Source organism: Mustela erminea, chromosome 6 (genome assembly GCF_009829155.1).
Source record: "Mustela erminea isolate mMusErm1 chromosome 6, mMusErm1.Pri, whole genome shotgun sequence".
In the NCBI taxonomy this organism is placed as follows: Eukaryota; Metazoa; Chordata; class Mammalia; order Carnivora; family Mustelidae; genus Mustela; species Mustela erminea.
This window is the reverse complement of record NC_045619.1, coordinates 9,664,042-9,678,245: the sequence shown is the minus strand read 5'-3', so window position 1 is coordinate 9,678,245 and position 14,204 is coordinate 9,664,042. Positions and strand designations below refer to the sequence as shown.

Sequence of the window (14,204 nt, the reverse complement as noted above, 5' to 3'; positions counted from 1 at the left end):
TTGGCTTCCCCCCAACTACATTCCTACAGCAGACACATTTGGGGTGTCAGGAAAGTGAGGCGTGCGGGAATGAGGAACGCGCCCAGAACCACCCTGCGTCAGGGACAGATAGAGTCTGATGGTGCCTGTGGCCAAAGTGCTGGCGTGCGCGAGGGCCGAGCATTTTAAATGAACTCATGGTTTTCCTTCTTCTCCACAGGCAGGGCTCATTACTAAGAACAGAGTGGTAGAACTTTCGGGAGAGGGGTCCATGTGACCTGGGGGAGCAAGAGACAAATTTGAGCCTCAGTTTCCTCATCTGTAAAATGGGTGTGATGATGGGGTGCCCAGGTGGCTCAGTCGGTTAAGTGGCCAACTCTTGATTTTGCCTCAGGTCATGGTCTCAGGATTATGAGATTGAGTCCCAAGTTGGGTCTGTGTTCAGCGTGAGGTCTGCTTGAGATTTTCTCTCCCTCTTCCTCTGCCACCCCCACCCCCGCCCCGACTGCTTGTGGGCTGTCTCTCTCTAAAATAAATAAATAAATAAAGAATTCTTTTAAATGGGGGTGATGAGCTCCCTGTCTTGAGGCATAGGGAATATCGGTTTCCTGGAGAGACTGGAAACACTAGATGCAAAGAGAACCGGTCACCAGTTGGCAATACTTTCCCCTTCCTATCCCCATTCACAGATGGGAAAGCTGAGGCCAAAGGAGAGAGAGGACATGGCAGGCTCAAGTGCACTATGGCAGGCCCAAGACAAGATCTTCTTGGCCCTGGGGCCACACAGCCTGGGCTCTGTCCCTTCCACCACCATGGTTCTCAGACCTTCCCTGGCCTCGGTCAGTTCTCCTGGGGGATAGTTGGGGGCGGGGGGCAGCAGGTGGCGGTGGCTGGAGAAAGAGAGGGAAGACGAGAATTCTAGCCTTGTTCCAGCCCCCGCGGCAGTTGGGACTGCTTCTCAGGAGGACAGATGTTTCACCAAATGGCAAATGCACGTGCTTTTCCCTGGCTTGGGGAGGAGGTGGGCGCTGAGCGGGAGATGCCAGCTGGGAGGGCCGAGAACCGTAGCCGCACCTGAGGGGTTTAAATAGCCACCGCCTTCTCTGGGCAACGCTGGAAGAGAGGCATCTGGGCAGGATGGCGGGGGGGAAGCAGGGAACAGAGCAGCCCATTCAGAATCTGTCACAGCCCCGAGATGAGTGCCCGGCTTCTCCTCCCAGAGAGACTTGGCCCATGCACCTCCCCTCCCTGGACCTCCATAGCTGTCACCTGCAAGGTGAGGACTTAAAGCGTCCTGGAGAGAACTACCTGATGGCTGTTGTCATCCCAATGTCCCTGCTGGGGCAGGAGTCCCCACTGTGACATCTTTGACAAATGGGGACCCACCCCCTGCTCACCTACCTCTGGTGGCAGAAACCTCATCATCTCCCATGATGACCCACAGTGTAATGTATTAATTTATTTGCATAAACCGTGGGGGTGCCTGGCTGGCTCAGAGGAGCAAGCAGCTCTTAATCTTGGGGTCATGAGTTCGAGTCCACTTTAAAATAAATCTTTTTTTTTTTTTTAAAGATTTTATTTATTTACCTGACAGAGACACAGTGAGAGAGGGAACACAAGCAGGGGCAGAGGGAGAGGGAGATGCAGGCTTCCGGCTGCGCAGGGAGCCCAACAAGGGGCTTGATCCCAGGACCCTGGTATCATGACCTGAAGGCAGACCTTTAAGGACTGAACCACTCACATGCCCCTAAAATAAAGTCTTAAACACACACACACACACACACACACAACAACAACAACACACGAATTGCATAAATCCTGGAGTCAGACTGTGTATTGGAATCTAGGCTCCACTACTTAAAGTTTGCATGACTTAACCTCTCATGCCTCAGTTTCCCTAGTGTCAGATGGGACCAGTAGCGGCACCTCCCTCACAGCATCGTCGAGATCAGTGCCTCTCAGACTTCCATGTGCCCGTGAAGCAGCCGGTGATCTTGTTCACCCGCAGATTCAGCTGAGCTGGGCTGCAGACCGCATTCCCAGCCCGGGATGCGGGTGCTGCGGGGCCCTTAGACCACACTCTGAGTCTCAGATCCCATCACAGCAAAGCCTCTCTGGCTGTGGTGGGGATGGGGGCGGGAGGAGGCCAGTGTTTAGGGAGAAACGAAGGGCCTGGGTGGGACAAGGGCCTACTGGGGTGGAAAGGAGGGTGGTGATAGGGCCCTTAGCTTAGGCGGTCCGCTCTCACAGATGCAGAGACCGGAGAGGGTGGGCAGACCTGCTCAGGCCACATGCACTGGGAGGACTCCTGTCTGCTGGCCCCTTTCCTGCTTCCCACCTTGGCCAACAGCCCACAGCCCTCTGGAATCTCCTGGTCTGTGCTCCTGTGTGTCATCTTGTACCAAGGAAAGGAAAACATTAGGGGGTCCCTGGATCTCCTGACAGACATCTTCCGTACAGTAACCTCATCCTACAGATGAATCAGCTGCGGCCAGGATGGGAAGGCATACAGCGTGGAGGCTGAGCCCAAGGTCAGCCTGACTCCAAACTTGACCACCATGGCTTCACCTCCTACTGGTCAGGGCAGAACCAGGTGGGCCTCCCAGTGAACAGGTGAGCGAGCTGCGAATCAGGCTCCCAGCAAGGAGGAGTTGAACCCCAAGTTGATGGTCACATTTAGGGGTACTTCCAGCACCCTAGGCGTGTGCCAGGCACACGCCTGGCCAGCCCGCGGAACCCCCCACTCCACCCTGACCCACGCCTTATTAGCCCGGGGTGCAGATGAGGGGACTGAGGGGCGACAGGGGCGCCGTGGCTGGCTCAGGGTGGCGCGCTGGGGCCGTGGGAGGATGGGGGTGGCAGAGGCCGCGGCCGGAAGCCCCCCATTTCGCCCCGGCCGCCCCGCCCCAGGCCCGAGGCGCTGGGCCGGGCGGGAGGCGGGATCTTGGGCGGCGGCGCTTCCTGGCTCGCCTGGCACGGTGGCCGGCCGGCCACGTCACCGCCCGGCCGGGGAGTGTTCGCTGGCCGAGGGGGCGGCGGGCGGGGAGCGCGGGGCTCGGAGCGCGGGCAGCGGCGCGCGGGACCCAGAGCCGGGCCGGGGACGTGGCAGCCGTCTCGCCCGCCAGAAAGTTTCCCGGGAGGTGGCGGCGCGCGCTGCGGGGCCGCCGGGGGGCACCATGAACGTGTTCCGGATCCTCGGCGACCTGAGCCACCTCCTGGCCATGATCTTGCTCCTGGGGAAGATCTGGAGGTCCAAGAGCTGCGCGGGTGAGGGTCGCCCCCGGCGGTGGTGTGTGTGGGGGGGCGGAGGTGGGCCTGGGTCGGGCAGCCCATGCAAGGCTGGGATGGCGGAGGTGGGGGGGTGGGGGGGCTCCCGAATTTCCCTTCAGCGCGAGGGCTTCGGCTTGGCGGTGCCAGAAACTTGTTTTTGCACAGCTCAGCTTCCAAAGAAAATTTGAAGTTTTTGCCTTATCAAAGAAGGGCTGGCGGAGAAAGGGACGGTGGCTGGGCTTGTGCCTCCGCTCACCCCCACCTTCTCTGCCTTGGCATTGCCGCTGCTGGTGGGAAGAGGAGGGAGATTAGGAGGAGGTGAGACCCTCTCCTCCTGCCAGTGGCTCCCTTTGCTCTGGAGGAGCTGGAGGCCTTAGGCCCAGGGTGGGATCTGGAGGTGGGGGAGGTATGCACACAGGAAGTGGCCTCCAATTCCCGGGGCCTGCTCCTTCCTTTCCCCACCACTCTCCCCTGCCCCCTCCTGGGCCCTCTTCCCTTCCCGCAGGAGGCTGTGATGTGGCAGGAGGGACACCTGGCCTGGCCCTGGTGCGCAGGGAGCTGCCCATGAGCAGAAGCCCAGGGATGGCAGGAGAGGTCCCCCTCTGGCCCAGCAGTCTGGAAGCCCCGCTGGGGGTTTAGAGAAGTTTCGAGATGGCGCTGGTGATGACCCCACAGACTCCGTGCCTTAAGAGGCTGCTGCAGCCATCTTTGTCCCCTGCTGTCCCAAGGTGCCCACCCTCTGCTTGGCATGGGGGCAAGGGGGTACAGAGGACTGTGCAGGCTAGGAGGGGGCCAAGGAGGCAGAGAGCAGACCCCCCCCACAAGGCTTCGTGGAGGGAGCAGATCCGCTGGGTCCTGGTGGACGGGCAGGGTGTCGCCCAGGAAGGGTGCGCTGCGCCGGGGGGGGGGGGGGGGGGGGGGGGAGGGCACTGGGGGCACAAAAGCCTACAGGTCGCAGAAGGCAGGGCACGTCCCAGGGAGAGTGAGCAGCCTGATTTGGGGGTCTCTGTAAGGGAGATGAGGGGCAGGGGGGCCTTGACTTTCAGGGTAGGGAGTTGGGACTGGGGAGTGATGGAAGTCTGGGGAGCGGGGGAGGGGGCCCCGAAGGGATCTGAAGCAGGTCACTCCGAAAGCTGTGTGGCCTCTCCAGAGAGGAGGCAGAGAGAGCAGTGGGGAGTCAGCCAGCCAGGGAGGCTTGCGGAGGGTGAGGGGTGGGTGCTGGCGTGGGAGGCATTGCAGACGGAGTGGTTCTGGACCTGCAGGCCATTCCAGTTTTCCGCCTCTGGAGAGACAGGCCCTCACGGCCCCTCAGATTCCCACTCGGGGGAGTGAGGCAGCTCTGGTGAGGGGAGGAATCTAGCTGGGCCTGTCCCTGCGCTTCTGCAGAGGGCCCGGGCTGGGATGAGCAACCATGGCCAGGAGGGGGCGCTGTTCCCCACCCCGCTCTACCAGCACGGCCCTAGGCCCCCTGGACAGAACGGGGACCACAGGGGCAGGGCCCCGAGCCCCAGGGGGCGGGCTTTCCAGCGGTGGGAGACTGCCAACAAGCAGCGGCCAGAGCAGCCAAGTAAATGACACGGTGTGTCAGACGTGCTAAGTGCTACAGGGAAAGGCGAAGGGCAGCTGGGTGGGGCATCCCGTGCGTGTGTGGAGAGGGGTGGCCATAGGCCTGGTTGGGATCTGAGGTGAGGTGCCCGGTGCTAGCCCTGCCCACCCCAAGATGCGGAGCCTGGGGAGACCCTCACTGACCACCTCTCCCATCCCCCACAGAGGTGGGACACTGGGACTTAGTTCTCATTCAGCCACTGATGCACCGTGTGACTTCAGACCTCAGTTTCCCCATGTGTGAAGTGGAGGGAGGGCTCCGTGGGTCCCGTATGTGCTCACATGTGTCGTACCCCCTCACACCCCCGTTCCCTGAGGGACTCTGGCCAGGGACCAGCTCCTGTTCGTTCCCACATCCTGGGTCTGTGTGTGTGTGGCTAGCGCTGGTGGAAAATTTTCACTGTGTTCCAGGGAGTGGGAAAACCTTGGTGCTCAAGATTGCCAGGACTCCCAAGCACTGAGGAAAATGTGAGCAAAGCCTGGGAACCTGGCAGGCCAAGGGCACAGAGAGGGGAGGGGGAGGGGAAGGCCGTGGGGCAGGTAGCAAATTGTCCCCTACTAGACGCCCCTCCTGGACCCTCCTAAATGGTGCTGAGGACCTCTCTGCAAGGCTTCTGTGGGATGGGGCAGCAGCAGCATAGCCCAGTGCTGGCCTCAGGTTAGCATTGCCTGGACTCCACGCCTCATGCCTAGGGGTGGGCTCCCTCCCCCCCCCACCCTGAGCCAGCCCCACTGCCGCAAGTCCAAGGCCCAGACCCGCAGGGAGGCACTCTCGTTCTGGCCAAGTCCTGTCCCACCTGTGTGAGTCTGCTCATTTCACAGTGAGGATGGTGGGGCTCAGGCCTGCCATGCTGATAGGAAGACTGGCACGGGCCCCCCGCGCCCTCCAGAACCTGAGGGCTTCGGCGGTATCCATCCTCAGTCTTTAAAGTTGTCCCCCTCGGGGTGCCTGGGTGGCTCAGTGGGTTAAGCCTCTGCCTTCAGCTCGGGTCATGATCTCAGGGTCCTGGGATGGAGCCCCACATCGGGCTCTCTGCTCAGTGGGCAGCCTGCTTCTCCCTCTCCCTAATAAATGAAAATCTTTAAAAATAAAAAGAAAGAAAATCCATGTCCCCTCCCCCCAAAATGTCCCAGCCCCAGAGGACTAGATAAGGCACCACTGAGGCCAATAAAGGAACCAAACCCTTAGTCAAGTAATGGTCACTTCTCGGTGCCAAAGTCCCCAGGCGTTTTCCTTACCTATAGGCCGTTGGTCGGGAAGTGGAATGGAGTGGGGTTTGGCAGCAAGGTCGGACTTGGGGAGACCAGGGAGACCACCAGGTAGGGTGCTGGGTGGGTAGGGGGCATGGAAGTGGGGGTAGTGGAGCTGGGGAAGACAGAGGGGGAGGAACACAGGGGAGGGACCCTAGGATGGCTCTTGGTTTCCTGGCTTGAGCATGGAGGGGACAATGGTAGCATTCTCAAAGGAGGGGAGAGAGGAGGAGGGGCTTGAGGGGAGGATGGGGAGGTCGGTCAGGCTCGCACCGATAGGCTGGAACTCAGAGGAGTGTCTGGACCCGGGACATCCCTGGTTTAGGGACGGGGAGAAGCCGGGGTAGCCCTCCAACGATCAGGTGATGAGGACAGGAATGAATGGCCAGGGGTGGTGAGCCAGTGGTGTGGTTGGTCGCAGAAGCCATGGGAAGGATGTGGTTCTGAACAGACACTGTCCTCTGCTGGCTCTGGGGAGGCTGGGTGAGTGAGGACAGAGTTGACCTTCAGATCAGAAACGCAGGCATCACGGCTGGGAGTGGTTTGCTGAGGTGTCCACACTGGTGTGGGCTTATCTGTCCGGTGAGAGGAAGCGGGGGGCGGGGCTCCCCTTGCCCTGGACCCACCTCCGTGATGTGGCAGAAGTGGCCACAGGGAGATTCAATGTAGTGCTGATTCCTGGATTGGTTTGTGGGACACAAAAGGGATGTCAGCGGGCAGTTGGGAGAAACCGGACTAAAGCCCGGAGTTTGGTCGGCAGTGCCATGTCCATGTGAATGTCTTCCTTTTGGCAAATGTCCTGTGGTTAAGCAAGATGTCAACGTTAGGGGAAGCTGGGTGAAGGGTGTGTGGGACCGATCGGTACTATCTTTACAATTCTGCCAATCTAAAATTAGCTCAAAATAATAAAAAGTTAAAAAAGAGAGACCAAAGCAGGTGAGGAGAGAGCATGAGAAGCACGACCCCGGTTGTGGCAAATCGATGTGTGCACGTAGGTGTGCACAGCGAAGATCTGGGAGGTGCCCGCTGAGTCTTTGGGATTCAGGTGATTGCTGCTGCTGCTTTCTTATTTATAGCTATGTATTCTCTTTTTTGTTTTACGAAGGGTAAAAATAGAACTTTTGTAAGTTAAAAAAAAAAAAAAGGCATTTTTAATTTTTACAGTTTGGAAAATAAAACAATGCTCCACTGGGCCTGCTTTTTCCTCCACCTGCTCTGGTCTCCCTTGTGAGTCGACACATTGTAAAGTCTGTGAGTTGCTCTGCAAAAGACAGAGCTTTGGGGACCGTTGGTGGAACTCTGGGGGCGGAGAGAAGAGAAGCCTCCACACCACCCCACAGCCTCCCTGAAGGCGAGAGCCGAACCTGGGCAGGCCCGTGTCGGGGCCCTGGGAACCCGGTGTCTGTACACATGAGAGGAACTCAAGGGATCCAGCAGGAAGGGCCGTTGCTGACCCTCAGAGAGGGACCGTGCAGGGACAGGGTGTTGTCACTTGAGTAGGACTGGACACCCTGCACACCTTTTCAGCTCAAGCTCTGGACTTCTTGAGTGTTGGTGGGCCCAGGAGTCTGTGTTCTATTGTCTCCTGTCCTCCTTTGCCCACAGGCATCTCCGGGAAGAGCCAGATCCTTTTTGCCCTTGTCTTCACCACCAGGTACCTGGACCTGTTCACCAACTTCATCTCCATCTACAACACAGTCATGAAGGTGAGGGGCGGGTTGGCCATGGTGGCAGGGCCTGTGGAGCCCGGCACACTGAGACCGTGTGCTTGGGAACTCAGGCTGTGGAGGCAGGCAAACCCGGATGTGAATCCTGTGTTAGCAGCTGCATGGGACCTGGGCTTGGGCAAGGCATCTGGCCTCCATGTACCTCCCTTTCCTCATTTACAAGGTGAAGATAATACTAGTACTCACCTCAGAGGCCTTGTGGTGAAAATTAAATGAGGTAATACCTGCAAATACACAGTAGCCATCATATATTTTAAAAGATTTATTTTTAGAGACAGCGTGCACAACATGTAAGCCTGCGGGGTGAGGGGGACAGGGAGCAAAGGGCAGAGGGAGAGAATCTCAAGCAGTCTTCCCGCTGAGTGCAGAGCCTGAAACAGGGATTGGGCTTGATCTCAGTCTCACGACCCCAAGAGTTAAACACGAGTTAGACACAACCCACTGAGCTACCTAGGTGCCCCAATAGCCATCATATATTAAATAGTCAGTAAAGGTTGGCATTGGTTATAATGGTTAAAAAGTAAGCAAAAACATGGGATGCCTGGGTGGCTCAGTTGGTTAAGCAGCTGCCTTCGGCTCAGGTCATGATCCCAGTGTCCTGGGATCGAGTCCCACATTGGGCTCCTTGCTGTGCGGGGAGCCTGCTTCTCCCTCTGACTCTGCCTGTCACTCTGTCTGCCTGTGCTCGCTGTCTCTCTCTCTGACAAATAAATAAATAAAATCTTAAAAAAAAAAAAAGTAAGCAAAAACAAACAAAAACAAAACCAACAACAAACACAAACCCTGAGCTTTCAGAGAGATTATTCATCCAACATCCATTTGACAACTATTATTGAGTACCTACTATGAGCCAGGTACTTGAAGAAGACATAGGAGGCTCCTGCTCTCATGGAACCTTTTTTTTTTTTAAATTTATTTGAGAGAGAGAGCGAGCGAGCGAGCGAGCGCACATGAGAGGGGAGGAGGTCAGAGGGAGAAGCAGACTCCCCATGGAGCTGGGAGCCCGATGTGGGACTCAATCCCGGGACTCCAGGATCGTGACCTGAGCTGAAGGCAGTTGCTTAATCAACTGAGCCACCCAGGCGCCTTGGAACCTCTATTCTAAGTGGGGAGACAAATAATAAAATAAGCAAGAAAACCTTTGATTAGGAGTGAGCCTATGCAAATAATTAAAATAGGGTGACGTTTCCTTTAATTAAAAAGTTTTATTGCCTTTTTTTTTTTTAAGATTTTATTTATTTATTTGACAGACAGAGATCACAAGTAGGCAGAAGAGGCAGGCGGAGAGAGAGGAGGAAGCAAGCTCCCTGCTGAGCAGAGAGCCTGATTCGGGGCTTGATCCCAGGACCCCGGGATCATGACCCGAGCCGAAGGCAGAGGCTTTAACCCACTGAGCCACCCAGGCGCCCCCTGAGGTACTTCTAAAAAGCTTTGCAGCTCAGCTCGAGCCCCACCTTGGGCTCCGTGCTCAGCTCAGAATCTGCTTGATTCTCTCTCTCTCGGTCTCTGCCCCTCCCGCTCGTGCTCTCTTTAAAATAAATACTTTTTAGAAAGTTATTTTAGTAAGATAAAGGTTTATCTTTACCTTCCTCCTAACATGGAATCTGGAGATAGGCAGTCCAGGGCTGGGATGGCAGCTCCTTTTAACTTTCTGCTGCATTTCAGTGTGACCAGGACTCACGGATGTGTGACCCACGCAGTTGCTCAGAAGAGCCCCACACTTGGGTTTAACGCTTTGCTGTTGCCATCTTGAAATTCAGTTAAGAGGCCCTGCAAATTTATACAGAGTCCAAATGTGACACCTACCCTCGAGGTTGCCTCAGGGTCACAAAATGGTTGCTGGAACTCCCTACCATCACACCACATTCTGGGTAGGATGGAGGTAGAAGAGGAGAAAGCAATAGGGTGTCTGCCAGCCGGGTAAGCCCTTTGTAAAGAGCTTTCTCTAAACTGTACCCAGTAACTCACCTGCACATTAGTGACCATCCTTGTCTGCAGAGGAGGCTGGGAAATGTCGTTTTTAGTTAGGCACATGATCTAATAGTTCCATTTTTTAAGAAAGGCAATGTGAGGGGAATTCTGTGTTGCAGGACTATTGTGAATATATATTTACAATATACATTTACTTTCTCATCTGAGAGAGTATATGTAAATGGCCTAGAAGATACTTAACCAAGGCAAGTTCTCTTTCCCCTCCATATCAGAGATGTTATGATGTTGTTAGTGTTAACAGTGTGACCTTCCGTCTGAAGTCCTAAAATCATGGTCTTATGTAAAGTCAACACAGAAATAGCAAATACTGCCTACTTAGTTCCTTCCTTTACCCGAGGATCTGATTCGGACAGCGCTGAGACGGACTGCAGACCCAGCCCTTGGCACAGATGAATTGTAGGAACCTCAGAAAAGCGTTTTTCCGTTTATGAAGTTAGGAAGTGATCACCACTTCCTTCCTTCCTTCCTTCATTCATTCATTCATTTATTCATTCTAGCATGTTTTGTGCTGGGCCCTGAGTTAGGGGCTGGGGATTCAGAGGTGGACATCAAGTCAGGACACTTTTACAGAACTATCCCAGAGGGGAAAAAGACACATATACAGGACATGGGATCCCAGGTGGCAGTGAATGTGTTCCCATGGGACTATGGTGACACAAAGGATATTTGGCATTCTGGTGAGAAACTATCTGAGTTTTGAAGTACACATAGGAGTTCTCTAAGCCCAGTGAGTTCCTGGACCCAGCGGCATCAGCATCACATAGAACTTGCTGGAAATACAGATCCTCAGGCCCACTTAGACCCACGAAATCAGTAGGAACTCGGGGCAGGAGGGAAAGAGGCAGACATTTGTGATTCTGATGCACACACAAATTTGCGAACCTCTGGCAAACCATAAAACCATCACATGCTGGAGGGCAGCTACTGTGATTAGAAAGAGAACTTTTCTGCAGGAGCAAGGATCAGCTGATTCAAAGCTCATTCAGTCCCAGTGCAAGAGTACTCACAAGTCACTGAAGCCGATCCAGGAATTTGAGTTAAGAGCCCTGGAATTCTAGCCACTGCTAAATCCCTGGACAGAGACCAACGCTGGGCTTCTCCCTAATGCTCTGCACTAAGGAAAAGCCTGGGCACCTTCGAGTTGTCATGATTAGTGCCTTCAGTTGTCATTAGAAGCATCAAGTTACTGGGGCACCTGGGTGGCTCAGTGGGTTAAAGCCTCTGCCTTCGGCTCAGGTCATGATCCCAGGGTCCTGGGATTGAGCCCCGCATCGGGCTCTCTGCTCAGCAGGGAGCCTGCTTCCTCCTCTCTCTCTGCCTGTGATCTCTGTCAAATAAATATTAAAAAAAAAAAAAAGTAAATTAAAAAAAAAAAAAAGCATCAAGTTGCTTAACCAAAGGGTCATTCGCTTCAGAATCTAGGCCAGTGACTCAGGAGAAATTGCACACACATTTCGCTTTGTCCCCCTTGGGCCAATGCACTAGCTCTTGATTGGGAAGGTCCCAACTCAGGGTGGCTTGGGAGCCCAGGAAACAGGTTGGAAAAATGACTTGATTCCCATGTGTCTCTTTCCCTTGTTAGGTGGTTTTTCTCCTCTGTGCCTATATCACAGTGTACATGATCTATGGGAAATTTCGGAAAACATTCGACAGTGAGAATGACACGTTCCGCCTGGAGTTTCTTCTGGTCCCTGTCATTGGCCTCTCCTTCCTTGAGAACTACAGTTTTACTCCCCTGGAGGTAAGGGCAGGGAGCCAGAGTATTAATTCTGAAAGGTAAAGTAAACATGTTCCCTGACATCCTTCCCTCCGGATCCTCTGTAGTATCTGGGCTTGCTTTGTGGTACAGCCAGACGATGACTCCTATATTGTTAGAAGTTTAAAAGTTGGTAATTTGAAAATGGGGACATCCAGATGGTCATTATGTCAACAAAGCAGCACCCATCACAGCACCAACTTACGGCTGAGAACTTCTGTCCAACAGGTGGCTTCTAGAGCACAGTCCAGGCTGGGCTGATCTGGGCTGCAGCCCAAGAATCTGGGGGACTGCCAGCCAGTGTTCACGGACTGCATTCTGAGAAACGATGGCTTCAATTAAGACCAGTTTAGACAGGGGCACCTGGGTGGCTCAGTGGGTTAAAGCCTCTGCTTTCAGCTCAGGTCATGATCCCAGGGTCTTGGGATCAAGCCCCGCACTGGGCTCTCTGCTTGGCAGGGAGCCTGCTTCCTCCTCTCTCTCTGCCTGCTTGTGGTCTCTGTCAAATAAATAAATAAAATCTTTAAAAATAAAAAAAAAAAAAGACCAGTTTAGACAATAAGGTTCTGCAACAATTAAAAACTATGTTCTGAAGAAATGTTCATGGGATGTAAACAAAAACAAAAAGAGCAGTTTGCTTTCCTCTTTTAGAAATATTTTATATTTAGAGACAGGGGTAGAATGACACGCTGAGTATTTCAGAAACTTTTCTTTTTGCTTCACTAGATTACTCCAGTAAACATTACTATTTTAGTGATTACATTCTTTTAAAGAAATGGGTCCCTTCATGGTCTTGATCCACCTCCTCTGGTCACCTGTCTCTTTGGCTCAGATCCTCTGGACTTTCTCCATCTACCTGGAATCGGTGGCCATCCTGCCCCAGCTCTTCATGATCAGTAAAACCGGAGAGGCAGAGACCATCACTACTCACTACCTGTTCTTTCTTGGGCTGTACCGGGCGCTCTACCTAGCCAACTGGATCAGACGGTACCAGACGGAGAACTTCTACGACCAGATCGCAGTGGTGTCTGGAGTAGTACAGACCATCTTCTACTGTGACTTCTTCTACCTGTATGTGACCAAAGGTAGGCGCCAGAACGGAGCAGGGTTGCTGGCACGGGCACAGGGAGCTACCCATTCAGTAGGAGAGGATCTGGAAGTGCATGTAGAGACATAAGTCTCTGCTCCTCACGGTGCTTTTATTTTCCGTGATGGAAAATGAACGAGCATTTTCAGGAAACAAGCACCATGAAAGAGCACAGAGCAGTTCCATACTGGCTGTACCGTGCATGCTGCGTAGAGAGAAGGGAACTGTGGGAGGACATCCGACCGAACACTTGGTTAGAAAAATACAGGAGGAACATTCCAGAGAAGGGCTTACGTAGGAGCCCTGAGAATGGTACCAGGTTGGTGTGACAAGGACTACAAAGCTAGTGTGGTCACAGTCTATAAAGCTGGAGGGCTCAGAGGTCAAGCAGAATCAGGGGTTATGGGTTTGCGCTGTGATTGCCAAGTGCAGCCACTGGAAGGCTGAAGAACCAGCCCGGCAGCTGCTGTGGAGAGTAAAAGGCAGCACGCAGGGAGACCAGGGATGGGGCAGTTGTTCGGGTCACCCGAGTGTTGGCAAATCTCGAGTGGAGAGGCACTGGAACAGAAAGGGAGGGCAAATCTCGAATGGAGAGGCATGTGGAACAGAAAGGGAGGTCAAGTTTACAGCCTAAGGGAAAGTGGGATCAGTAACCAAGATGGGGGGGGGTGTTTACTGTCTGTAGTTATGCTGGGATGCAGTGTCCCCCTTGGCTTGCACAGCCAGATGCCTATTATGAACGGGGAACTAGAGACTGCAGTTAGTAAGGGAGTCTTTCATCGGTGTGATGAATTCTAATTTATCTCCATTTTCTTCTAGTCCTTAAAGGAAAGAAGTTAAGTCTTCCAATGCCAATTTGAGGGTCCCAGAGTTGGTTCTACGCCTTAATAAGAACACTGAACAAAACTATGTGAAATGTTCTGGACTAATACAGGACTTGGGCCAAATGTTAAAATTAAAATGAGAACAATGCTTAGTGTGGATTCCCACAAAGCACTGATCATTCTATGTAAAAGACGTTCTCACTAATGTGTCCCGTAAATTATAGCAGCAGTAAAAAACCTAGGTGAATTATACAAGTGGGACCCCAGGTCACCTGGGTATCAATAAATCAGAGGTGCTTAACCCACGTATGGGTCAAACTAGCGTGAGAGCGTGAGAGCCTCACACTAGGAACAGTCAGTCCCATCTGGAGAGAGACCTGTGTATACAGCAGATGCCCCCAAAGACCAGACTTCAAGTATCGGAACATGCTGTTTGATTTTCACTTTCCACATCAAGTTTTAGGGACCAATACACAGGTGATCTGGTCTTACAGGTGTGAAGTGTTACTTCACTTCTCATCTGTCTTCAAGCCACAAGTAAAAGCCAAACTTCTCGACTCTGGCTAGACTCTGCTTTCTGCCTCACTGGTAAAGCAGACGAGGGTCTTGATACGGCTCAAGGCAGCTCTACCTGGTACTTTAATCCCAGTAACCTGGGGGGGCACCCTTACCATGGCGACCATTTACCAGTAAGAAAAAAACTGCCCCAAGTT

General features: G+C 53.6%; 1 protein-coding gene across 1 annotated transcript; it reads left to right on the top strand.

Annotated features, from left to right (window-relative positions):
* The first annotated feature begins 2,935 nt into the window (after window positions 1-2,935).
* On the top strand, window positions 2,936-14,180 carry KDELR3 (KDEL endoplasmic reticulum protein retention receptor 3). Its single transcript, XM_032346277.1, has 5 exons — window positions 2,936-3,246; window positions 7,711-7,811; window positions 11,407-11,565; window positions 12,413-12,665; window positions 13,487-14,180. The coding sequence occupies exons 1-5, from the start codon at window positions 3,156-3,158 to the stop codon at window positions 13,525-13,527; spliced, it is 645 nt and encodes a 214-aa protein (XP_032202168.1). The 5' UTR covers window positions 2,936-3,155; the 3' UTR covers window positions 13,528-14,180.
* The last annotated feature ends 24 nt before the right edge of the window (window positions 14,181-14,204 follow it).